Genomic DNA, 26,758 nt, shown 5'->3' with positions numbered 1-26,758 from the left:
TCTTTATAGTTTTTTTTCCTTCAGACATTCTTGTAATGTTTTATAGTGGCCTTTAGCAATAGTTCTACAGGTACAGCAGTTAGCACATCTCAGCGTGTTGTGTAATGTGTCCTTAACAAAATCTGAGGACAAAAGTGGGAGAGCCAGGTCTAAATAACTAATCTACAGCAGATCAACAGTATCTGAAAGTCATGCACATAAGAAACAAAATGACAAAGATCAAGCAAAGACCTGGAAGGTGCATGTGGGCCTCGACAGAAATGGTCCCAGTGGAAGGGTGTCTGTCAAGAAGTTTAAGTAGCCAAATTACACAAGAACTGGACTGTACAGGAAGACTGGATGTACAGCAGTGAGTGTGTACAGTCATCTGTAAAACGTGTTGGAGACTGTCTTGGTTTGTGGCTGCAGTTCAACCAGTGGAACTGGGAATCTTAACAAATTGATGGAATTATGAATGTAGGAAAGTGCCATTTTATTTTGATCCATCATGCAATGCCATCTGAAAAGTGTCTGTTTGCAAAGCCTGAATGGCTAATTTTCCAGCATGACAATGAACCCAAACACATACCTTAATAGAAAAACACACTTTGGAACACTATTAGTCATGGACTGACTTCCCCAGAGGTCTGACCTTAATTTTACTGAAGCAGCGTGGGATCATACTGACAGAGAACAGAACAAAAGGCAGCCAACATCCAAAGAAGAGCTTTGAATTCCCCTCAAGAAGCCTGGAAAAGTATTCCTGAAGCCTCGTATCCTGATGCATGCTCAATAATCATCCTGAAGCCTACTTAAAGAAATGACAAGAAAGCTGCCTAAGAGAGTTCAGACTGTGTTGAAGAGTGGTCATATTAAATATTGACTTTCAAGTTCATTAGAATTGTACAAATTCTGTTTTTATCATATATATTACATTTCCATATGTGCTTTTCACATGCTTTAATAAATAGCTGCATATTTTTCCATTTCTTTGCAAAATATAAAGAAATGAGGGGTGGCTCAAAACTTTTGCACAGAACTGTACTTGATTCTGCTCAATAAAGTGTTTTATACTCATAGTGTCTTTACTTTTGGTTCATTTTTATTTTTTAAATTACTTTTTAAAACTTATTCTTGGTTTTTATACTTATCAAATACAACTGAATGAAGAGAAATTAACATTGCAAACAACAAACAAAAATTGGCTTGGGTCTCAGGAGGATAGGGCAAGAGGTGGGGTACATCCTGGAAAGATCAAGATTTATGGGGCTAATACACAGAGACAGACAACCATTCACGCTCACACCTACAGACGGTGCAGAACCTGCAATTAACCTAACATGCAAGTCTTTGAGCAGTGGGAGGAAGTCGGAGCCATGCAGGCTCGGGATAAACATGAAAACTCTACACAGAGAGGCTCCAGCCCACCAGTGGATTTGAAGCCAAGACCTTTTTGCTGTGAGGTGACAGTGCTAACCACTGCACCACTGTGCAATCGGCCACACAGTGTGTTATTCACAATCTAAAAAAAACTCTGTGTTATCTGCAGGAACACACAGAGTTTATTTTTAATATGTGGATTTGTTTCTATTCCACAGTGCAGCTGCAAGACTTACAATTAAGGTTAGATTTATAGTTCAGTCATAATTTGGTGTACAGAAAATTGTTGTCTAGGGTCCAAGAAACTGTGACAAATCTCGAGCTCTGATGATTAAATCTTCTCTTCCATGTTACAGACCTGAACCTGCCATGCACGCTGCTGAAACAAAGCTATTTGTTCATTTAAATGGTGTTTGGATTTCTTAATTAGTATTTCTTTAGTAATGTAAATGTAGAAATATTTAAAATAACACAAAAACTTCACAGTGACACAGATAAATCAAAGAAGCTATGCCTGAGTCTTAACACTTTCCCTCAAAGATAGGGCTGATAACTGATCAATAACTGCCAGACTCGATCAATCAATGTCCCCCAGCCTCGCCCAACTAAACGCTCTTTCGCTGTTTCAGACCGAGCTGCATCAGCTCCAGGGGTGATTTGTCCTCCAGTGCCTCTGTCATTTGTCTTTAGATTTCCCTTCCATCTGATAGCTCCAATCTTTTCAAATGCCCTTTCCACATGCCCTCATACCCCCTGTCAGTGATTTATACTCGTCCCTGGTTGTCAGCAAGGGCACTACAAGTCCATACTCATTTGCACAAAGTCATTAAATCTCATTTTCATATTTTTATTTTGAAGGAATTATGCAGCTTGCCACTCGTGGTGATACAGTCCCACATGTATCCAAAGTTGTTTAATAATGCTGCTTCAGAAAACCACCCAGACACACAAGTGTGTGGATGAGAGTGAACTGCTCCACTTTTTTAATCTCCTTGTTGATGCAATTTCACTAAAATTAATTAGAAGAACTTAAGTTGTAAGTGAGAATTTAAAGAAAAAAGACATTTCAATTCTATGAGGAATAGCGGCTTGAGCCTTATACAGCACATGCCAGTCTCTTTCCTTGACATTTTTTACATTGTGTTTGTTTTGGGGGAGTTTTATTTTTGACTTTTCATTTTCTCATTTTACTCTCAACGCTTCCCTCTGCAGGCAATTCACATGTGCAGTGAACTGTGAAGGAAACAATTTGTATCCTCATTCTCAAATACATCCATGCCCATTTACACACGCAAGCATACATGCATCTGTAAAGACAAAAAGTCATTATTATGCATGAGCAGGCAGCATCATGCCCGCAGGGATGTCATTACCATGCATTTAAAAGCTGCTTGTCAGGGCAGGATTGAGATCCGTCATGGTGGCCAATGTGGAAGATGTGAAGTCGCTTTACTTTTTAAAGCAGAAGCTCTGATTTTTCTTTTCTTTTATTGTTTTTTTTGTTCGCAACTGATGTCCATCTGAAATGATCAAGTATTCTACGCACGTTTGTTATTGCTGTATTTCTTTACTCCCATTTGCATTCATGATATATTACTAAACCAAACTGAAGCTCAAACCGCTGGGATCTACAAGAGTAAATGAGCACAGACAATCATTAATCAGCTATTCAAAAAATGCATGCACAAACATAGGGCGATAATCTATATTGTGCAGCCTGGTTTGATGATGAAAGGTTAATGTCTTTATCTGGCGTTATAGCTGATTTCTAATTGATAGAAAATGCAGGAAATCTATCTATCTATCTATCTATCTATCTATCTATCTATCTATCTATCTATCTATCTATCTATCTATCTATCGATATCTATCGATTGATTGAATTATATAATTAGTTTAATTGTACAGTCAGTATTATGAAAATAGAAAGGGAAGACAAATTTATTTCATCAGTCAGACACAAGCCCCTGGAGAGCAGACTAGGAGAAAAGGGGAAAGAGAAACAAAAGGGAGGTGTGTGTGTGTGTGTGTGTGTGTGTGTGTGTGTGTGTGTGTGTGTGTGTGTGTGTGTGTGTGTGTGTGTGTGTGTGTGTGTGTGTGGGTGGTTGGGTGGGGGGTATAATGGTGTTATCGTTTCATGAAAAACGCTGCTTTTAATCTACATCTCAGATGCCATACTCCAAGTATTCTGTATCATGAGTAATTTTTGAAGTAGGAAAAAAACATGTCGGCTAGTGCCAACATTTGGCCCAGGGTCTGTAACTTATGTCTGTTTGGCATAAGCGCCAAAGAGGGTTGTGATTAGAAACAGATTTACAAAACAAAGCATGGCTCATGCTAAGGTTTATACTTATCACTTTAGTACATTTAACTACCGATATGACAACATTCAGCTTTTTACAAATCATTCTAACAGGCGCTTCGACGCAGCAGATGGCAGTATACGCCAATCGGTTTGTTTACAAAAACACACGAAGAAGAAAGAGAAGCGGAAGAGACGTGGCACATAAACAGAAGGAGGAAGGAAACAGTTTTACTGATGACAACCTCTGGAGCCGCCTTCCATGTGAATTCAGCAGGGAAGCTTAAATGACAGGCGTACCACATCACCTAAAGCGAAAGCGACTCGATTAATGTCTGTCTGATAGGTAACGTCAGTAATTATTGTCTATATTTGAACTTCGTCAACTCAAACAGCTAGCTAGTTTAGCTCGCTAACGCTGCTTTACCCGGTAACTTCCAGTTGAGCTAGCAGCTAGCCGCTGTTAGCTCAGTTAAATGTTAGAATTAAGCTGTGGCCGGGTGTTACAGCTGTCAAGACGTGTTAGTTGATATCTAAAAAGACGTAGATGCTGAGCAGCTGGGTTTCCGAATTACTTATGGGAAGTTCCCACGTCCAAACACTGCGTGCAACTATTACAGATAAAGAAATGAAAAGTACTGACAGTAAATACAATGAGTAGCATCTGTTGCCGTGTTTGAGTGGTATATTGCTCATATATAAATTGTGGCACGTTGACAGAAGAACCCCAACCTTTAAACTGCGTTATAATATCCAAAGAGTGTTAGGTTTGTTTGGGACAGTTCATTTGCTGACTGTGATATGACAGCAGGATGACATCAGCGAAGTAGTTATGAAGACCACCCATGCTTCAACCTTTGTACTTACTATCACCTAGCTAGGGCAAAACACTCAGCAAACGTCACTTATATTTAATAGAATTCTAAATTCAGAAAAGCTGAAGTCAAGTTTACTTCAGCCCCTGCAATACTAACATCGTTTGTAACTCTGTATGGAACTATGTATGAAGTACTGTAACATATCAACATAAGATCTGTTCTTTGGAACTCCTGATCCCAGGAGGAAACAAAGATTCTTTGGGGAATATATTTGGTTCAAACCAAATATATATGTTTCTCTTTGTGACTGAGAGAGCAGACAAAGCTAGCTCTTTATAAATTAAATTTGTATTAAAACCATTACATATTTTTCATGCCAGATGTTGAATAGGTTTATTTTCTTGAGCACAACATAAGTTAAAACCCGACTTATTACTTTTTTTTTTTATTCAGGAGGATTTCTACACTCAATGTCAGGAATTTTGTCAAACATTTCCTGTCAGGAAAACATCAACAAATAAAGTTCTGTCATTTTTTGTCTCTAAGCTGTATTTAAAGTGCAGCTGACCTCAGGATAACTAGATTAAATGTGAGCCTTTAAAAGTCTCATGTTTTACAGGCATGCTTCATGTTTGTAGCTTCTGCTCATAGTAAAATGGAGTATAGCCTTGAAGTTACAAAATGACAATTGTGATCCTCAGTCTGAGCTCATGCTTTTTTTTGGAGTCCAACACAAACTACTTGTTTGTCCTCAGCAGATTGCAGGTGGCCATGGGTCTCTGCAAGTGTCCAAAGAGAAAAGTGACCAATTTATTCTGCTTCGAACACCGTGTGAACGTGTGCGAGCATTGCCTTGTCTCCAATCACAACAAGGTTAGTGGGTGAACGCATGGTGTCACGCATATTTGTGCAAAACTTGTAGCATCACAGTAACCTTTTTTGTTTTTAACATTTTCTCCTTCAGTGTATTGTGCAATCATATTTGCAATGGCTTCAGGACAGTGATTACAACCCCAACTGTACTCTGTGCAATAATCCGCTCGCTGCACAGGACACTGTCAGACTAATCTGCTATGGTGAGATTCAAGTTTCTTTTCCTTCTTTTCCAGCAGTTCATTGTAAGCAGAACAGCAAAGATTAATGGAATATTTTAAAAAAAATAAATAAATTGTGCTCATAGCTTAAATAAATACGATTCTGATCCTATCTCTGCAAAGTGAAACTTTATTTTTCCCTCACAGATGTGTTTCACTGGGCATGTCTTAATAACCTGGCATCTCGACTGCCCCTCCATACGGCCCCAGCAGGATACCAGTGTCCCACCTGCCAGGGTCCAGTTTTCCCCCCTACCAACATGGCCAGCCCAGTTGCTGATGTGCTGAAGGAACAGTTGTCATCTGTTAACTGGGCTAGAGCTGGTTTGGGGCTGCCACTGGTAAGTCGTTGTTGTGTAATCTCCCTTTCGTCGTTGTATCCTGAAAACCAATAAAGTAAAAAAGCATACACAGCCATTCTTAGCATTTTCTGGTTGTATTTAAATATCAAGTTTACACGTGTGATGCTCTGAGATAATGAAGCGAGTGATGTTTGACTATCTCAGATTGAGGAGCCTGTCCAGGTCCTTGATGAGACTGCATCTAATGATGTCACAGATTATGCAGACTGGTCAACATTTGATTGTAAGCCTTACTCCGTTTCCTTCTCCGTTCTATTTGAAGTGTTTTCATTTGTAATAAAAGTAGCAAACATCAGATCAGATCAGCTGTCTCTCTTTTTTTTGTGTGTGTTTCTACAGCACAAGAACAAAGCAACATGTACCCCAGCCATTCTTACACCAGCAGCGCACCATCTAATTACATCTCACCTCCACAACAGGGAGACATTGGAGGTCCTCATAAGAATGGGGATCCAAACATGCAGGAGCACTCTATGATCAACTTTACTACTGGCACCGCCAGTGACACTATCACAATACACACAGGTACAGTGCTCAGAAAGCCCTCCCAATCTGCTCCCACTCTCTGCTTAGACCTTCCACCCTTTTTTGCCAAACAAAGCTAAACTTTTCATAAGCATTCTCATAAATGCCAAAATGCATTCAGGGTATGAAACATAAGTCCTTTTACCACCATCTGACTTCCATACCCAACCTCTTCAACCCCAAGTTTCCCCAAGTGCTGTCCTAAAATGTCTTTGTACAGACAATGATTAAGATTCTAGTGGTGACAGTCCACGATGCTGTGGAGCAGTGCGTCAACCTTGATGCCTAAATTGGGCCAAGAAATTGAAATTTACAAAATTGGGCCAAGATGCCTGTCCATTATTTCTCCCCCATTCGTCTCTGTGCTGCGTCCTCAGGGACAGCCATGATAGCAGCTGGAGGACGTGTCATAAATTTCTCCTGTCAAAACTCTATCCATCCATTTTCTTCCAGCTGTCCAATTCAGGGTTGCATGGGGGGAGCTGAAACCTGTGTCGGTTGTCAGGGTGAAATGAGCAGGTACACCTTGAACAGGTCACTAGTCCATGGCAGCGCTAAAGTAGAGAGACAGCCAACTATTCACACTCGCATTCCCACCTACAGCCGGTTTAGAATCACCAGTGTACCTGGAGAGAACCTGCACATTCCACATAAAAAGATCTTAGCTGGCTAATCGGTTTGAGCCCAGAACCTTATTGAACTCAGTAGCTCAAAATATAATATGAAAGCAGTTTTCCTTTCTTGATGAGACGTGATCCTTTTCTTTCCTCCAGCGTCATCACCGAGAAAGGTCTATGACACACGGGACGGTGGTCACAGCTCTGTGACACAGATCGACTTTGATGACGACAAGTATCGGCGGCGACCAGCGTTAAGTTGGTTTGCTCAAATACTCAAGTTAGTATTATATGACAGCATTTTGGGACAGAGACTTCTTTATTTGCTGTGACAGAAAATAATATGGGAATGTTCTTGTGATCTTTCCAGGAACCGCACTGGTGGAAAGCGGAGCTCTCTTTCCTGGAAACAGCGCGTCTTCATGCTTCTGCTGGTCGGAGTTCTGGGATTCTTTACGTTGATAATCATCATGGCTAAACTTGGACGCGCGTCGGCTGGCTCAGACCCAAATTTAGATCCTCTTCTTAACCCCAACATCCGTGTGGGGAAAAACTAATGACATGCAGTGACCCCTTCTTTTTCTCATGCGTTACACAACGTATGCCTGTGTAGAAAAAGAGCTGAAACTGGACTACTATTATAGGGTTAGCTCACCAGAGGGTGCTGTTTACCCACTGGGAAGAGGCTGTACTTTATAGTGGAGGCAATCCCTGATTTCTCTCTGTTACACAGGGCCATGGACCTGGGGACGTGACCAAGGCTTGGTGTGTTTTGGCAAAGGATTTGGTAACTGTTGCTTTGATAAAGAGGGGCAGTATTTGTATAATATTTGTCACTGATCTCTATAATTTGATTTTCTCTTTTTTGTTTTTCTTTTTCCTCAAGTTTACTAGAAACTAAACACTGTTGATGTTGAAAGAACATCTTAAGCTGGCAGAAATGCCAGAATGTAACAAAAAAAAGCCACCTTTACCCAGATGTAAACAGATTCCAGTTACAGGTTTGTTTTTGAGGGTTGTGAATCTCTCATTGAGAAAATGTTGCCCTCATAACTGGAGTTGTACCCCACACATAATACACAACTATTTACAAGTGTCTGCATTACTCCTGAAAACTGAATGCTTTGCTTTTAGATTTTCCATACATACCATGTGTACATTTTTTCCTGATGTTTTTTTGACTGGCCATTAAATAGAAATGCTCCAGAAAGGCAGTATTTTTTATTTTATTTTATGGTGATGTATTCTTCTGCTGTGCGCAACAAAAATCATGCGTGAGCTATGTTTGAAATGCCACTTGTATAGCTTCAGCGGGGATGTTATATTGCACTTTATAGTGTCGTATATCAAACGTATTTATTATCTTATTGCCCAGTTTTAATGAACCTCCTGCTGACTGCTGGCGATGCAGACCAGTGATTTTAAGAGTAAATAAGATCCCACATAAATGACAACATTTCTGGATGATTTCTCCAGCCTTCAAAGAGCAGGAAGAAAGGAAAAAACAACTGCAGGCAGACAGCAGCCTGCAGGAGTGCGTCTTCTCTTCTACAGTATCTCACTGTGACAAAACACTACATATAGAGTACATCTGTTCTAATAAATGGTGACTTTGAAAGGTTTTGGAGTTTGTATCTTATTTCAGTAGGTTTTCATGTTTTTCAATCAGGATATATTTAAAATCATACTTTTTTTTTTCTTCTTTTTTTTTAAATTCTTCCACAGGGAGTATGCATGGGCTTTAGAATTATGTTTTGAAGGAGCTGCATGCTTGGACTTGATACATTAGGAAAAAAATACAGGCAGGCCTACATGGTGTAGACAAAGCCTGATGAATACACGGTGCTAAACCATGTGACTGCAAGCAACTCTAACTCAACTCCCTCTGCTGGTTTAACTTTGCTCTTAAAGATCAGAGTCTGGCCTCTGAACAGACTTCCAGTTCCCCTGTTTTAAAATGTATTATTATTAATTAAATACTTTATGCAGGGTTTTCCTGAATAGTTGTGTACATATGACAGTAGTCAGTGCTCAAAAGCATAATAGTTAAAATTTGGGGCTTAAAGATCCAGAATCATATTAACTAAACCTTTTAGTCTCATCTCGTCACGCACTCACTGGCCACTTTGTTAGGAACACATTGCTAATACTACGTTCCTCTGGTTTTGTGATATTTGGCTCATATTTACTTCATAGATCAGCAACAATGCAGCCATTAGGACATGGGGACACTGTGGTCATAAAGGACACTGACATGTCAGCAACAATACTCATGCAGGCTGTGACCTTTAAACAATCCATCACCCTGAACTGTTGATACAAGGCAGGATGGATCCATGCTTTCATTTTTCAAAATTCTCACCCTACCATGTAAATGTTGCAGAAGACATTAGAATAGGCAATGTTTTTATTATTGCTGTTATTATGTTTTTCCACTCTTCTATTATCCAATTTTGGTGAACTTGTGCAAATTGTAGCTTCAGTTTCTTCTTCTTCTTAGCGGAAAGAAGTGTCACCTGATGTGGTCTTCTGTAGCCCATCTGCTACAAGGTTCAATGTGCTCTCCATTCAGAGATGCTGTTCTGCATACTTTGTAATGCATGGTTACTGTTGCCTTCCTATCAACTTAAAGCAGTCTGGGCATTTTGTTCTGGCAACAACATTGTCTCAACATTGCAACAACACTGAGAGCTGCCACTCACTGGATATTCTCCCTTTTTTTCAGAACATCCTCTGTAAACCCCGGAGACGGCTGGGTGGGGAAATGCCAATGTGGAAATGAATAACAATGAAATATTCATGTGAAAATGGCAATAGGATGCAGGAGCTTCAATTAACAGACCACAACTGGCCATTTATTAGAAACATACAAACATACAAAGAAATTATATGACCGCAAAAGTCATTGAATTCCTTGTATGGCAACAACTCCCGTGACTGGAGGCAACCACCAGCTGCAGTCCTAGAAGCAAACAAGGAATTAAAAATCTACACTAAATACAGCCGCTAGAATTACTAAACAAGTCAGTTCTGTGAATGGCGTCTAAAACAATCCTTAAAGAAAAGGCAGCCAGTGCTCTGCTCATTTTCTGCCTACAATTAAAAGTAATGTATGAATTAATAAATACAAAACACACCAATACAGAAACAGTAAAGCTTTACAATTATTAAAACTACTCATAAAATATCTGTCATTTCATTTTATCTGGCAAAAGTATTAGTCAGATCTGGAAGTCAGGCAGGAAGCAGGCCCTACAGCTGGCAGCAATCACCTGTGTGACTCACTTGTGATTGGCCCTTCCCTTGCTTGGTGTTCCTAAGCTACACTCAGACCAGCACACCTGGCACCAGGAACTGTACCACATTTAAAGTCTCTTTATTACTTCTGTTTGTTTATTATTAAAATGATCTGAGATTCAGGAAGTGACCTTAAGGCATGCTTTGGATTGTTCATGTGATGTACCAAGTGAACCTGCATCACATGATAGGGCAAGATACCCATTCAACAGTCATATTTTCCCTGCATAAAAAGTTTACTTAAAAGCTATAATAATTAAATGTATTTGAAAAAGGACAGTCACAGTCTTTTAGCGTGGAGAGTACAGCATTCATTTCTGCCTGCAGTGACTTATTGCGTGATGTAACTTTGCCACATCCTGATTTATTGAGTCCTGTGCAGATATTAGTGTTATAAATATCCACCAATGCGCATGAGCATTATCTGACTCTCCCAGCTTTCCATTGTGCATGCTATTGATTTTCTGTGGTTCTGAGCCACGGTTACATTGATGAGGGGAGACCTGCCAGCAGTTATCAACATGCACATGTTGCAAAAATTACAAAGCGGATCACAGCTCTGTGGTATACACCAGAATATTTTGATTGTATTCTCCAACATGTTACTCGATACATGAAAATTTTCTTTGGTGGTTTAACATAACCGCTTGACTGCTTTGTGAAGTCTAATGGTTTTTGTCACTCTATCGGAGTTCAATGTATTTCTCAGTAACTCTGAGTTATTAGATTGTCCATTGCACTGACATAATAGGGACATCCTGATCAATACGTCCACACTTTCTTGTTAACACGCTGCACACTTTTCCTGCACTTCACTGCACTCCTGATGCCAATCGTAGGCAGTAAAAATGTCTTTGTAATGAACTCTCACATCTGGAGTGAGTTTTATAGGCTAGCTTGGCCTTTTTAACAGAAGAATTTTCATTTCCCCATCTCTAACACATTAACAGACAAAAAAGAGCATTTTGTGAAATGTATGATACAAGAAGATAACATCTGATACCCACCCACCACCATGCCTTGCAGTCATACAGACTCGCTTCAAAAACAGTTTACCTCACATTTTGTTCCCTTTGCTGTTCCTATTTTTGATGAGCCCAGCTGTACGTGCCGCTGTGCACACTGAGCAATGAATGCTGGAAGCCATTGTGTTTTTTTGGCTGGCATAGCAGCTCACATCAGTGACATTAAGGCTTCATTCTATCGCTGTGTCTTCAGGCCATTTCCAAAATAAAGATAGATTCTTGTGATTTTTGAGACTTCTTTGGTGATATATTGAGACAGGAAGACAAAGTTCAAATAATGCAGCGCTGCTTCGATGTCTTGCAGCTTCAGCAGAACAAAACTTGTACAAAAATCCAGAAATATAAAAAAAAAAATGAAAGTGAATGAAAACTGCAGTGAAAATTTATGTTTCAGGCTTTTTTTTTTTATGTACACTGCAGAAATGTGTACATGTGGCTTGTATTGATTTTGGAGTTATACTGTACATGCACAGACCAATACATTCCTCATTCAGCTGGTTATTTTTAAATTCAAAAGGTGTCATACAGAGTATTCAATAGAGTTTAATAGAGTTCAAAGTAGCTGCTCGTGGCAGCTTTCCTTTCTGTCATTGGACGGTGCAGGAGTATAAATTGAAATGGGAGTGTGTGTGCTTCACATGTGCCTCCCAGTTCAATTAGAAGGCTCATCACACAAGGGAAGCTTCTGTGAACGTCAGGGCCCGTGGAAGACTGTGAGTACAGCTCTTGTCTCTATGGCAGCTTAGTTAGTCACAAAAAAGCAGCTGAAACAGTTTTTCATCCTCTCGAAACCTGTTGGTTTTTATTACATGTGAGAAATGACACTGATGTCAATGCTGTAATTTTAAGTTTAAATTAAGTTTAAGTAAGTTTATGTTATTTGTTTTCATTCTGGATCTAGATTGCAGTAATCTAGAATAGATCTATGAATTTGTAATCACTGAATGTATATTATAACAGGCATTCTCAGATTTTATAGATGCAAATATGAAGTATTGCTGTGTTCCTGTTATTATGCACACTTTGAATATGATAGAAAAATAAGCAAGACTGAAAGCACAAACCTCCACTAAGGCAGCTCACTCTCTTGGGGTCAACTTCAAAGACAGGCAGATGTGAAATGTAAACGTGAGGTCGGAGGTCAAATGTGACATGACATTTGGATACAAACTGTAATGTAAGAATCCCCATCATATACCAGTTTCATTTCCTTTATTCTGCCAACGCAAACAAAGGCAACAGAATTTTAAGCATAGTCTAAGAGAAAGTTTTATCAAAGTTTTACCTTATTTGGCCTTGAAGAAGTCAGTGGTCCAAAGTAATGTGATATTTAGAATCCTCATATATCATTCACTACATACCAATATCTTATCAGTACAAACAATGACAATAAGAAATATAGTTTAAATAGATCATTATTATCACATTGAAGCAAAGGTTAGAGGTTAAATGTGACATAATATTTTAAATCTTTCTATGGTACAATAAACACCACAATTTTGTTTCTAAGTTATAAGGTTTTTAGTCAATTCTTGACTAATAAATCATTACATTGACCTTGAAGAATTGGTGGATGTAAGCCAAATTTTAATGGACTGCTGACATATCCTACTCTACACCCCTACAATGTTTTATCACAATTCATTGAAAAACCTTTCACATTTATATTAGCAGAGGTAATAATGTGATCAAAGCAGAGGGATTTATATTGTAAAGTTGTAAATAAAGCAAATATTTTCCCAGGAACAGAGTTTGTGCAAGTTTCTGAGGACTCCTGACTGCATTGCCAGCTGATGGAAAAACATTCAGACCTGTACATCCTCATCAGAACACCAGGGAGATCATAAGTCACAAGGCAGAAATGTGTGATCATCAAGAAAAAGAGCACAAGCACAGAAGACCAGCCGGCTCCAAAGGTCCACATGTGAAGCACCACCATCAAAATCAAGGCCATCAGCGTCACAATAATAAACAAAGGTCAGATGGCAACGATAGTCATGAGTAAGTCCATCCTTTTTCTAACTGTATGTTAACAGTAATTATTTAAGCATTTCATATAGATTTTGTTTTTATTTTTACAAAATTAATCACACATTAATTAGACCTCACATTAATCATGTGAGGTCTTTTCCATTATCAGTGATGAGAAGTAACCTTTTCACCAATCACGTCATATGCTATCAGAATAGAATTTTTGTTTCTTCTTAAAATTGTCTTGGGGGAATGAATCTCTGGGGTTGGTTGGTAGTTAGGCTAACCAAGTATCAGAATTAATTTACTGTAGACACTGTGCCCTTTAACACCCATGTTTTCTTTTTGAAATAGCACTCATTCTACAGCAGAGGAGAGCATTTTGAGTGATCATCATACCAACCGTCAACATCAGTCCGAATCTCACCATTACCACCACAAGCAAAACCATCGTCATGTTTCTCTTTCACAAACTTCCTCAAGTTCCTCAAGCCATTCTTCTTCATCCTCTTCATCCTCTTCATCTTCATCGACATCCTCATCTTCCTCTTTGTCCTCCTCTTCTTCTTCCTCCTCCCCTTCCTCTTTCTCTTCCTCTTCTACAACATCTTCCTCTTCTTCTAGTCTGTCTTCTGAGAACAGCAGCAGAAGTGACACTTCAGATAGCAATCCTTTCAGGAAGCCACAGCATTCACAATCCTGGACCGATATCTCTGGAAAACACAAGTACTTTGATGAAGGAGATGATATGGCTCCTTTGATAAATAAACCAGCTAATCTAAATGAGCTGCCCAGCAAACAGAAACAAGAGAAAAGCAAGTCCTCTCGTTGTGGCCCCAAAAAGGGAACCTCAAAAAGCCCTAAGAAAATTGCAAGAAGCTTTGAAAATGATGGAAGTTTCCGCAAGGCCAAATCAATGGAGGCTCTCACCACACCCAAAGACAAAGGACATGGAAATGAGGATGAAAATGAATCGGAGAAGAGGAAAAATGAAGCCAGGAAGAATTTAATGAAAGAAAAAATGAAGTTCTCTGCTTTTCTTAATGAGATTACTCGGCAGGTGCTCAGCCCAATGAGGCTAACCACTCTTGGCGTGACAGATGCGCAACGACCCTGCAGTCCAGGGCAGGCCTCTCTTAGATCCAGGAAGGCGGACAGCAGGACTGACAAACCTAGACAGCAAAGAAGCCGGCCCACCAGTGCGGACTCAATTAGCTCCAGCAAATATTCACACTCTTCGCAGTTGTCTCAGTCTAAATCTTTCCACGGTGAAAGTCGCTATTTTGAAGAGTCACCCCATCACATGCATCATAGGCCAAAAAGCTGCACAGAATTCAGCTGTTTTAGAAGACGTCACTCATGGTCTCAATCTCCTGAGCGTCACTCCCATTCTTTTAAGCACTACCATAACCACCACAAAGGAGACCATGAGACTTCTAGTCACCATCACCATCATCATTACCATGGAAATAGCCCAAGTCCTCACCATCATCACAGAAAGGACCACAGTCCTGTTTATCCCCATGGAGATTCACATAGCCATACCTACCACAACAAAGATCACCACTCTGCATCACATCACCATTACCGTGGGCAACATCGACATAGAGAACCCTATAGCCCATCCCATCATCATAGTAATGCACACCATCACCACCATGGCAAGCAATACGGTCATGTTCATCACCATCACCATCATCATGTAGACCACAATAGCCAAGGCCATCACCAAGGAGACCATGATAGTCCAGACCATCACCATCATCACAAAGACCACCATAGTCCAGACCATCACCATCATCACAGAGACCACCATAGTCCAGACCACCCACATCATCACAGAGACCACCATAGTCCAGACCATCACCATCATCACCAAGAAGACCATAGTCCAGACCATCACCATCACCATGGAGACAACCATAGTCCAGACCATCACCATTATCACAAAGACAACCATAGTCCAGACCATCACCATCATCACAGAGACCACCATAGTCCAGACCATCCACATCATCACAGAGACCACCATAGTCCAGACCATCACCATCATCACCAAGAAGACCATAGCCAAGGTCACCACCATCACCATGGAGACAACCATAGTCCAGACCATCACCATCATCACAAAGACCACCATAGTCCAGACCATCACCATCATCATGGGGACCATCACAAGCCAGACCATCACCATCATCACGGAGATCACCATAGCCAAGACCATCACCATCACCATGGGGGCCACCACAGACCAAACCATCACCATCACCATGGGGACCACAATAGCCCAGAACACCAACTTCATCATGGGGACCACCACAGCCCAGTGCATCAGCATCATGGAGACCACCGCAATCTGGGGCATCCCCATCATCATCATGGAGACCGCCACAGTCAAGATCATCATCACCATCATCATAGAGACCACCACTTTTCAGACCATCATCGTCATCATGGAGACCATCACAGTCCAGAGCATCACTATCGTCACCGTGACCATCATATTTTGAACATTCACCATCAACATGACCACCACAGTCTAGATCATCATCATGATGATGTTGATAGTTCAGGCCATCATCACCATGAAGATCAACATAGGGAATCTCATCAACATCAGCATCATGGAGACCAGCACAATCCAGGCCATTGCGTACAACATGGAGACCACTACAGATCAGGTCATCACCACCATGAATCGCATCCCAACCAGCACCACTCAAGAAACAATGATTTTGACCACGATGACCACCACACTCATTTGAAGGGGCATTCTGCTGGCAGTCCACTGGCACACAGGAAGACGGAGCCTCTTTCCATTAAACCAGAGTCTTCCATGACAACAACAAGCAACCCCAGCAGCCACGAAGAGGAACGAACAAGTTTCATTGGCCCATCATTACAACAAGTATGGCATTATTATACTCACTGAAAATGTTTTCTATTATGATGTGCATACACACAAGTAACTACCAGGATCACATGGCTGCCTGTGTTTTATGTTTTTTATTATCTGGTTATGTAATGATGTTCATCTAATTTCCGTTCATATTGATTTGGGCAACAGCTTACACGTCATGGCAGACAATAGATCTGCAAATGACGTTCACGTGTTAAAGAACAATAGATTAGTTACAGAACAATAGATTAGCTACTAAATACAAACTAATAGCAATCAATTTGACATCCTAGACTAATATTATGTGTTCATCTTTCATTTCATTTCATTTTTCACTTTAGGCCTAACAGAGTACCCGTTGAATGCTTTTTAAAAAAAAAAATAATTCATGTATTTATTACTTCAACGCAGGAGAAGAAAGAGGAGCTGGGTAGAATCATGTAAGTGCAATGTTATTCATTTGGGTGTTTGGGTATTTGGATGTGTAACATAGAAAATATGGAACTGTTCATTTAAAAAGAAAAACAACGATTTAAAAATAAATGGATCAAAGCTTGACAACTCTTGCTTTTGTCTGTCTGTATTTTAGGATAATACAGGAACAAAATGAAGGTCTGCACCACAGTTTGCTGAAGACAGCTGTGAGGATGGAGTGTTTGGGAGAGGAATTCATGAGTAGCCAAAAGCTGTTGGAGGCGGAACTTCAGAGGACACGCACAGAGCTCAGCAACCTCACAGAGAGGTTTAAGAGGTGAAGAATGCCTTTTCCAGAGACTAACTGCAAATAGTGATAACTGTTATAATGTTTGCTGAGTAAGTCTGTCTCTGCCTTATTTCAGACTACATGATAACTGCTCGTCCACACAGCAGACTAATAATGTTCTGGAGCAAAAGCTTCACTCAGTGGTGAGAAAGCAAGCATGGCTGTACATCTGATGTAAGACATCCATTACTATAAACATATATGTGAGCTATTACATCTTGTTCCCCCATTTTCCTTCTGTTTCAGACTCAAAATATGGAAGAAGAACGACAAAGATTGAACTGTCGTATTTCAGAGCTGACACAGCAGCTTGGTAATGTGAAATTTGGCAACTCTGGCGAAGTGTTCAGTGTAAGCTCTTTGGCATTCTTTCATTTCTAGGTCTGGAAAATATTAGTAACATTTAATTCTGGCATTCCTTGCAAATATCAAAGTAGCGGCTGCTAAGGTTGCAGAAAAAAAAATCTGATTGTTTAGATCAGTGTGGAAAATATCTCTAGGTGCTGCAAGTGAGCTGCAGTAATAAAATAAATTCATTTTGAAATTACTTTCTAGTCACATACAGTTAGATATTTATATAAATGTATTTCATTATATAAAAAATAACTTTAAACTGGTAACAAGGGGGTGGGGGTTAGTTTGTGATATTAATAATTACTCTCACCTAAATGTACCACTCTGGTATTGAAGTTTGTGTCCCAGAGGCAAGTGGGTCACACACTGGCCTAAACACTTGTGTCTGAGTAGGATTAGCAATTTATAACCAACAGCCTGTGTAGTTTATGTTTTTTGAATACAGTTTTCAAATGCATCACTCTTTCTTGTATTTTGATTAGAGTGAGATTTATGATTCGGTAGCCCTGGAATTCTTGGTTTTTAAGCAGGCCCGCAGCACTCTTGATATCAGGAATGGCTTATTGCTCAGGTGGCAGAGCGTCTCAGCCACTAACCAGAAGGTTGGTGGTTCGATTCCAGGCTGCTCCATTCTGCATGCCAAATATCCTTGGGCAAGATACTAACCCCATGTTGCTCTCCGATATATCCATCCGAGTGTTAGATACTTAGCGCTTAAGCTTAGAAGTGCTTGGGTGAATGGGTGTGATTGGGTGAATGGATTAGCTGTATAAAGAGCTTTGAGTGCTCGGACAGAGTAGAAAAGCGCTAGATATAAGAATCAGTCCATTTACCGTTTATGGAAAAATACCTAAATTCCCACTGAATTCAATACCCCAATAATAATTTGATATTCTAGTTGTAAGTTTATTAAATAGATGACAAACCACATGATTTATGGTGTTTCTAGCTTGTGATTGACAAAATGTATGTATGTGGAGTGTCGTTGGTTTCTCAGTCGGATCCATTCATCCCTTGTGATTTCTGATGTCTGTGAAGATGATATTGACCAAAATGTCAAATTTGAGGTTTCAGAGTCCACATGACATGCAGGCTATATTAGTCTTTTCATACAGTATGAAGTATATAAATATGTTTTTCCTATGTCTTAAATAGTTTAGAGGACAGCGTAGTACTCGGCATTAGTATAATTTTGTTCATACAAAACCTTTGTTTTTCTTTCAATCATATTTCATATTTATTATTTCCAAATTCCATTGAACTGATCAGTTTCTCTTCTCATTTCAGGTGACTTCTGCAATACACAAAAACAACCATCATTTTCAGTCAGATGATACCATTAATCAGGTGGTTCTCCCAATCGCTCCCCCTCCAGTTCAGTTTATGGACAACGATAATTATGGAAAGGTTAAAGCTGCTGGGCAGGAGCAACCTCTAGGGTCAGTCCCAGAGGAGGAGGAATCTGACTGGTCTGAAGTGGGAGAAGAGACCCCACGGCTTATACTGACAGGATCAAACAGGGGTCAGACCTGGAGACACCGGGAAGCAGACCTGGACAGAGACAGCGAGTCAGGAAGTGAGGAAATTCCCAGACGACACTCTCCACGCCCACTGCAAATACCTCATCTTCAGTTCACCTCCCACAGTGACAATTTACCTGCACCACAAACTAGTTCTCGCCCTTCTGGCATTAAGAATCTTTCTGATGACATTACAGGTGAGGGAAGTTACAGGTCCTCTAGTCCAAATCATGGATCTGCCATTCTTATCCGGTCAGCAAGCCTGGAGGAAATTCCTCTGGCATGCCATCACATGCAAAAAGAGCTGAGAGGCACAGAGGCCATGATGGACCTCCGCCATCGAGGGAATGAAGCTACTGAGGATTTAGATAATGAGATCATTCATCATTGGAACACAAGCAACCACAGGGTTATTGGGAGGCCAATAGATAGCAGTATGTCAAAGGCAGAAAGCAGCTTGGCCAGCCTGCAGTCAGCCGAGCGGATGCTAAACCACTTCATATGTGATTCTTACACTACAGAGGGAAGAGAGCAGGACAGGGCTGAAGTACATGGCTGGATAGGAGGGATTCCAGATGAGGTGCTGAAAGGAGAGCGAACAAAGCTGTGACAGTAACATGACTGCACTAAAATCCTAATTTAATGTAGCTGTAGTAGCAAGTTTAATGAATAAGCTCGTTTTAGTGGTTTATGGATTCAGCCACATTAATTTGATGTTTGATGTAATTTAATTTCTGAATTTGAAAAGTAGATTTTATGGATTTACTTTGATAAACTTTCCCACTGTCCAATTGGTGTATTCAATAAAAGCGATGAGTTTCTAGCTTTAAATTATTATAGCTGGCATTTGCTGAAAGTGATTGTTGGTTGATGAATACTATATTATACTATACTATATACTATATATTTTCCACTACTTGGAAAATCCTGTACAGCTTAGATAAACTGATTAATTCATTGTAAAATGTAAATGTGTATTTTTGTTGCATAGATACAAATAGAATGGTCAGCCAAAACCACTGACAGGTGGGCCTCCAAGGCTCCACCACAGAGCCCACATGAGCCAAAGGTTCCACTGCTGAAACAACAAAATAGCCACAGTTCATACTCTGACAGGTCAAATGTGGTTTTGTGGCTAAAGGAGGACATACACAATGTTAGGCAGGTGGTTTTAATGTTGTGGCTGATTACTGCAGTTCCTTTTCTTTTTTCATCATTGCAGAATTTTAAAAAGTCATCATATAAGTTATACTTATTTACATAGCTAGCTACTGTTAGATACTCTTGAATGTTATAAACAACATCAAGCACAATTTAAAACAGTTAAAAAGATTATATTGAACCTGATTTCCTTTCAGTTTATAGTACAATTTAATTATGATAGGCTTGCCTTACATGCTACTGATAATATATATATATACTTATAAATACGGTATTGCTATAGCTTTTAAAATGTGAAAATTATGTTATGTTTGCTGTTTTCCTCATATTACAATATCCTGCCAAAATAAAAGCTTGCAAATGAACAGATTTTACAGTTGTGTCTCTGTCCATGTCACATCTAACTGAAATGAAAAAAACAAACCCAAAACAAAACAGTGAGACACAGTTTCAGCTGTGAATAGAATAGAATAGAATAGAATTCAACTTTAGTGTCATTGTACATGTCACAAGTACAAGGCAACGGAATGCAGTTTGCATCCATCCAGAAAGTGCTTTAGCAATAATATAGATATATTACAGAATATAGATCTATTATAGGTATGTTACAATGTACACGGTATGAAGGTATATTATGAATATACTATAACTATAAGCATGTACAGGCTATAGCTGTAGTAATAATAATAATGGATTGGATTTATATAGCGCTTTTCATGGACCAGTACGGTAGTTATTGGTAGAGCAGAGCAAAGCAAAAAAAAAAAAAAAAAGAAGTAAATGGACTGGTTCTTATATAGCACTTTTCCACTCTTCTGAGCACTCAAAGCGCTTTACACAACTTGTGCATTCACCCATTCACACAAGCACAACTGACATTCACACACATTCATACTCCAATGAATGCATCGGAGAGCAATTTCAGGTTAGTATCTTGCCCAAGGATATTTGGCATGCAGACTAGGGGAAGCCGGGAATCGAACCACCAACCTTCCGATCAGTAGATGACCTGCTCTACCACCTGAGTTACAGCCACCCACAGTAAAAATTCAATACTAGCATGACAGCGTGGATACTTTGTTTCTATTATCTAAGTGATGTAATCCACTGAATTGAGTTAAATAAATTATTTTTTGGAAACGAAAAAAATCTATAGATACACCTTAAACATGAAAAACGTCTGAAACTTATAGCATTGCTGTCACATCTATTTTATTTATGGCCTATATCACATTTTAAAGAAAAGCACTTTACATTCCAGGTCTCCAAAAATTCCAGTTTCAAAATACAAGAAAAGCTGAAAGGTGTGTTTTGTTGCACTGACTAATAATTGTGGAAAGCAAAAATGTCAATACTTACCCTGTATTTACTTGATCCTGGATTGATACCAAAATTAGTACAACAGTAGTGATACACTTTCAGATGCCTTTTGTGAACTGTAATAAATCATCATCTCACTGTATACATGTTCTGATTAAGAAGGTGGAGACAAATATTCATTGTAGATTTGTTTGCTTACATATAAGAGGAGTTCTGCAAAGTCAGAGCAAATGAAAGAGACCATATTGACCAGAAATATTAATGGAAAATTGGTACCAGTATGGATGAGGAGGTGAGAATGTTTGCCACCTTGGGACCATGCTACTTGGATTCAGAGTATCAGTCAGGCAGTAATGAGAGTTGGCTACTCTTCCCCTCATATATTACTACACAGAGTTGAGAGCCAGTGACTCTGGGTCCAATAGAGGACTTTGACTGTTTCTCAACCTGTAGACTTCTACATAATGGCAAATTGAAAATGGAAATAAATATTTAGACCTATTTGTCTAAATATTTTTTTAAATCTCATGTAATTTTCTTGTACTTTGTAATTTTTTCCAGTAGATGTGTCCCAAGTGTCTGCATTACACAGATAATGACTTGTGTATTAATAATACCTCCCTGTCAATTTCAATTTGGCTTGTCATCCATGTCCCTCTGTATGAGTGACAGATGCTGAGCAGACAATGGCCTGGATCCACAAACCAGTTTAATAGGATAGGTAGGTATTAGTGGTAAGACGCCCCCCTGCATCCAGGTTTACCAAATCCAGTGTGCCAAATCCACTGTGTGGCACATTGGACGGTACACAGTGGTTGCTGGAGATAACTGGACTTTTTTTCAGAATCTTTTAGGAAAAAATAAGGTAAAATTTGACCCACCAACATCAGTTTAATTGAAGATGCACCACTTGTGATGTAAAGCTCTAAAACTCAGAAGTTTCCAGGGACTTTCTGCTAACCTCTCTACTTCTTAGTTTGGTTGTTTGTTTCTCACAAAACTACTGTTTTGTGTCTGAACTGTCCTCACACTGTTTATACAGGTGTGTTTCAGTTCTGCCATCTTCATCTTTAAGCCTTTGGAGTCCTCCCTCTCATCTCTTCTCCTCTCTCACAGCCAGAGCACAGCATCGTCCCCCGCGGCCTCGTCGCTCTCCTTCCCCTACCCCCCGGTGAGACCTGGTAAGATTCCTCCGCTGCAACCATGGTGGTGATGAAGATGAAGTTCCCCTTTCAGAAAAGGGTGAAGCTAGCCCAGGGACTGTGGATCCTGTCATGGTGTGCCACGGTTGCTGGGGCCACGACCTTCACCCTGGGGTGCATCCTCAAGACGGAGCTCCGCAGGAGGGCAGAGGTACTTAAAATTTGACCTCCTAGAGTGAATACTTTCTTATACTTTTTGAATTTACCCATTGTAGGATGCCTGAAAATTACTACTGGGTAACTACTATTTGCATGAAATGTAGTATTAAGAGTATGCATAGTTACTGTAACTGTGTGTAATGGGAAGAAAGTCATTAAAATTATTGTTGTCTGCAATGATAACTATTACAAATAATGTCAAATAATAAACCACTAATAAGTGCTAATATTTCTAATCTCACATCAAGTTGTGCATCAAATATCAGGGACGCTATATTTAATTGCCTAAAGAATCTGATTATACGCTATAATACCAGGTGTGAATATTCCTGAGTACACTCAACAAATGCCTTCTGTGTTGGGTTTTAACTGTAGACACTAGATTTTCAGGGAAAATGCAAAAGGAAAAAGTCTTAGAGGATAAATGAAATCTCCGTGCTAATTGGCAATCAACACACCTGTGACCCACTTTGGATCCTGACTCATCATTTCATAAATTAGGCTTCGTCAGTCTTAATTACCCTAATCCCTACTGCTACTTAAAGCTGTCACCATAGCTTTGTATGATCAGTTTTATTGTTACACACGCTTGGAATGATTGAAAAATGCAAAGAAAATATTATCTTATTATGTAGATTACAGTAAAGGTTTAATCCCATCATCAGAGAACGTTTGACTGAACACAAGACTTTGTTGTGTTTTCAAAATGAAATTATTTTTTTAAATTTCCATTTTACCAAAATGAATCTCTGAGGATGTTAGTTTGCTTGACATATAGCTTCAGGAACTGTGCTCTACAAACATGTTCCATTGGAATCACATTGGTTTACCAAATACGTAAACCAAAGACAAACCAAAGACAAATAGTGCAGCATTCAGTAGAACCTCACTACCATATTTAAAAGGGAAGTGGCTGCAATTTCATGCAGTTGTGGTGTTTGTGTCTGTTCTGTGTGGTAGAAGTGGATAACAAACTGAGTTCTGAGTTACTAAATGTACGACAGGTATCCTTGAACGATACTTTTAAGCCCCAGCTGCTTGTGGCTCATACATTCTGGTCTAGTTCTTCATTATGACATTTAGCATCTGACAGTAATGCTGACAATATGTTTTATTTCTATATATATTTACGCACATTTACAAATTGACGTCTCTTCATAAATAAAGGTGGAATCCTTTTAAGCCTTCTAAGCCTCATCAACGCATGTTGTGATGTCAAAAATGTTAACTTTCATTTCAGGACTGTACTCTCCGCATTAGTGTCTATATATTCAAAATAGTAGGCATTGGAGAAGAACAGTCTGACTTATTAGAGGAGAAAAATTGGTTAAAAAGTTTACATATACATGCAATTATGTTTATGGCTGTGAACATAAGCTCTCTGGACATTTTATTAGACATTCACCTGACACAACTGCTTTTTGCTTTTAAGAACTGTCTTAATTATTCATAGCAAAGTTTCAACATGGTGCTGGAAACATTCCTTAGAGAGCTTGGTCCATATTGACATGATAGCATCACACAGTTATTGCAGATTTTTTTGGCTGCACATCCATGACTTGAATTTTGATGTTGCATCACTCCCAAAGGTGCCAGATTAAGATTTGGTGGCTGTGGAGACTGTTTGTGGACAGTGAACATTATCATGTTCAAGAAACCAGTTTGGGATTATCTAAGCTTTGTGACATGGAGTGTTGTCCTGTACAAGGCCACAGCCGTCAGAAGATGGGTACACTGTGAATATAAAGGGATGGACATGGTCAGGAGCATGTAAGCTTTGGGGTTTAAACCATGCTCAGTTGGTACTGAGGGGCCCAAAGTGTGCCAAGAAAATATCCCCACATCATTACAACCCCAAAACAACAAAGTAAATCATTGATACAAGGCAGAAAACGAGACTCACCCGACCAACATTTTTCTAGTCTTCTGGTGTTCAATTTTGCAGAGGCCATGCAAATTGTAGCCGCAATTTCCTGTTCTTAGCTGACAGGAGTGGTACCTGATGTGGTCTTCTGCTGCTGTAGGCCATTGCTTAAATGTGTTGTGCACTCAGAGATGCTCTTCTGCATACCCTGTTTGTAACGAGTGTTCTTTTTTCAGTTACCATTCCTTACCTATCGGATTGAGGTAGTCAGGCCTTTCTACTTAAACCTTTAGTATCACAGAGACATTTTCAGTGTGAGCTGAAGCTCACTGGCTACAAGCAATCTTCAGTCATGGTTGTGTAGAACAACCCCCCCCCACCAGTATATCAGCAGTTTCTGAAATACTCAGACCAGGCACCAACAGCCAAGTCACTTAAGTCACCTTTCTTCTGATGCTCAATTTGAACTTGAGCAAGTCATCTTGACCATGTCTACATGCCTAAATGAACTGAGTTGTTGCCATGTGACTGGCTACTTAGGTATTTTTGTTAACAAGTAGTTGAACAGGTGTACCTCACAAAGTGGCTGGTGAGTGCGATTTTCATAGAATTTCATACTTCACTAATTTTGTTTATTTGTTCTGCATAATTATTGAAATAAATTTGAATGGTTTAATATTCCACACATTGCTGTGTGACTCACTTTCAGGTAATGGATAACCAAGACATTCATATTGTGCCGAACACCCTCATGATTGTTGGTCTCGCCTCCTTGGGCATCAACTACTTTGCATCAAAGATCTGTCAGGATGCCCTGGACGCTGGGCGATTCCCTCGCTGGAAGAACTTCTTGAAGCCCTACTTTGCCGTCTCTTGCTTCTTCACCGTGCTCATGCTGCTAGCTGTCATCATGAGCTACGCAATGAAGGGCAGTCTGGAGTCTTCTCTAAAGGCTGGCCTGAGGAATGGCATCCGCTTCTACAAGGATACAGACACACCAGGCCGCTGCTTCCAGAAGCAGAACATCGATCGTCTGCAGATGGAGTTTCAGTGTTGTGGGAACAATGACTTCAGGGATTGGTTCGAGGTCCAGTGGATCAGCAACCGCTACCTTGATTTCAGCTCTAAGGAAGTGAAAGAGTAAGGGGCTGGAGGGTAGTGGGGTTCACATTTGTGCATATTCTTAAAAAATGAAAGAGTTTGGATTGAAAAAGTGTGACTAAAGAAAACAATCATGTGGTAACAGTGTTAGTAATCCCTCATTTGTTTCTATAGCCGCATCAAGAGCAACGTGGATGGCCGTTACTTGGTAGACGGAGTCCCATTCAGTTGCTGTAACCCCAGTTCTCCACGGCCGTGCATGCAGTATCAGCTTACCAACAATTCAGCTCACTATAACTATGATTACCAAACCGAGGAGCTCAACATCTACCTCCGGGGGTGCAGAGAGGCTCTGGTCAACTACTACATGGGCCTGATGAACACAATTGGGGCTGGAGTTCTGTCAATCTTCCTCTTACAGGTAAGCCCGACCATGATTTCAGGCAGAGATTGTGGTGCCACAGCGAGCTTGTAATTTATAAAATGTGAGACATACAACACTGGGTTTTAAAGAGCTTACCCTTGTCTAACTTGCTCCCCAATCGCTCTCACTTTTGCAGGGCTCTGTGCTGGTGAGTTTGCGCCTCCTGCAGACCGCCATGGAGGCAGTGGCAGGAAAGGAAAACACTGAAATCGAGACAGAAGGGTACTTGCTAGAGAAGGGAGTGAAAGAAACCATCATGGAGTATCTCGACCCTGTGCTGAAGTTCCTCCTGCTCAAAAACCAGGTCGAAGAAGGGAGTGCTGCAGCCACAACAACTCCCACCTAAACCACATTTTACATCAAACATCACGTGTAAATAACTTGTACAAGACGGCATCTAAGGAATGATTTCAATTTTTAAAAAAGAACACAAATAACAAATTTCTGTGAATTTCACAAATTTAGGGATAGTGTTTTTGTTTTTTTATTGTCAGATGACCATCCACCCATCTACTCTAATTCCCAGTCAAATTCTATCTTGGTGTCTTTATTGCCAGTAAATGTACCCATAGCAGCTATGATTAATCCAGTTTTCAGACACTTGTACTCCTTAAAATGAAT

At 39.9% G+C, this 26,758-nt stretch overlaps 3 protein-coding genes across 4 annotated transcripts; all 3 read left to right on the top strand.

The window, feature by feature from the left end:
• The first annotated feature begins 3,861 nt into the window (after nucleotides 1–3,861).
• zfpl1 (zinc finger protein-like 1) lies at nucleotides 3,862–8,695 on the top strand. Of its 2 annotated transcripts, none has more exons than XM_085420212.1 (8): nucleotides 3,862–4,007; nucleotides 5,238–5,352; nucleotides 5,444–5,555; nucleotides 5,721–5,914; nucleotides 6,080–6,158; nucleotides 6,275–6,460; nucleotides 7,234–7,357; nucleotides 7,448–8,695. In XM_085420212.1, exons 2-8 carry the CDS (start codon nucleotides 5,251–5,253, stop codon nucleotides 7,632–7,634), a joined length of 984 nt encoding a protein of 327 aa, XP_085276338.1. In that variant the 5' UTR covers nucleotides 3,862–4,007; nucleotides 5,238–5,250; the 3' UTR covers nucleotides 7,635–8,695. The 2 variants fall into 2 exon arrangements, with proteins under 2 accessions (XP_085276338.1, XP_085276339.1); XM_085420213.1 differs by having other exon boundaries at nucleotides 5,235–5,352.
• Nucleotides 8,696–11,389: 2,694 nt separating this feature from the next.
• Nucleotides 11,390–19,516, top strand: LOC146660378 (uncharacterized). The gene is made up of 8 exons (XM_085421634.1): nucleotides 11,390–11,477; nucleotides 13,190–13,400; nucleotides 13,725–16,278; nucleotides 16,681–16,709; nucleotides 16,859–17,020; nucleotides 17,109–17,175; nucleotides 17,279–17,383; nucleotides 18,674–19,516. Exons 1-8 carry the CDS (start codon nucleotides 11,390–11,392, stop codon nucleotides 19,514–19,516), a joined length of 4,059 nt encoding a protein of 1,352 aa, XP_085277760.1.
• A 3,074-nt stretch (nucleotides 19,517–22,590) lies between these two features.
• Nucleotides 22,591–26,483, top strand: rom1a (retinal outer segment membrane protein 1a). The gene is made up of 4 exons (XM_085419559.1): nucleotides 22,591–22,740; nucleotides 25,322–25,752; nucleotides 25,888–26,134; nucleotides 26,274–26,483. The coding sequence occupies exons 1-4, from the start codon at nucleotides 22,591–22,593 to the stop codon at nucleotides 26,481–26,483; spliced, it is 1,038 nt and encodes a 345-aa protein (XP_085275685.1).
• Nucleotides 26,484–26,758: the final 275 nt, after the last annotated feature.

The sequence above is a fragment of the Rhamphochromis longiceps genome, linkage group LG10 (genome assembly GCF_057381845.1).
Source record: "Rhamphochromis longiceps isolate RC_006_pf linkage group LG10, R_longiceps_female_GT1.1, whole genome shotgun sequence".
In the NCBI taxonomy this organism is placed as follows: Eukaryota; Metazoa; Chordata; class Actinopteri; order Cichliformes; family Cichlidae; genus Rhamphochromis; species Rhamphochromis longiceps.
This window is presented reverse-complemented; position numbering and strand designations above follow the sequence as displayed.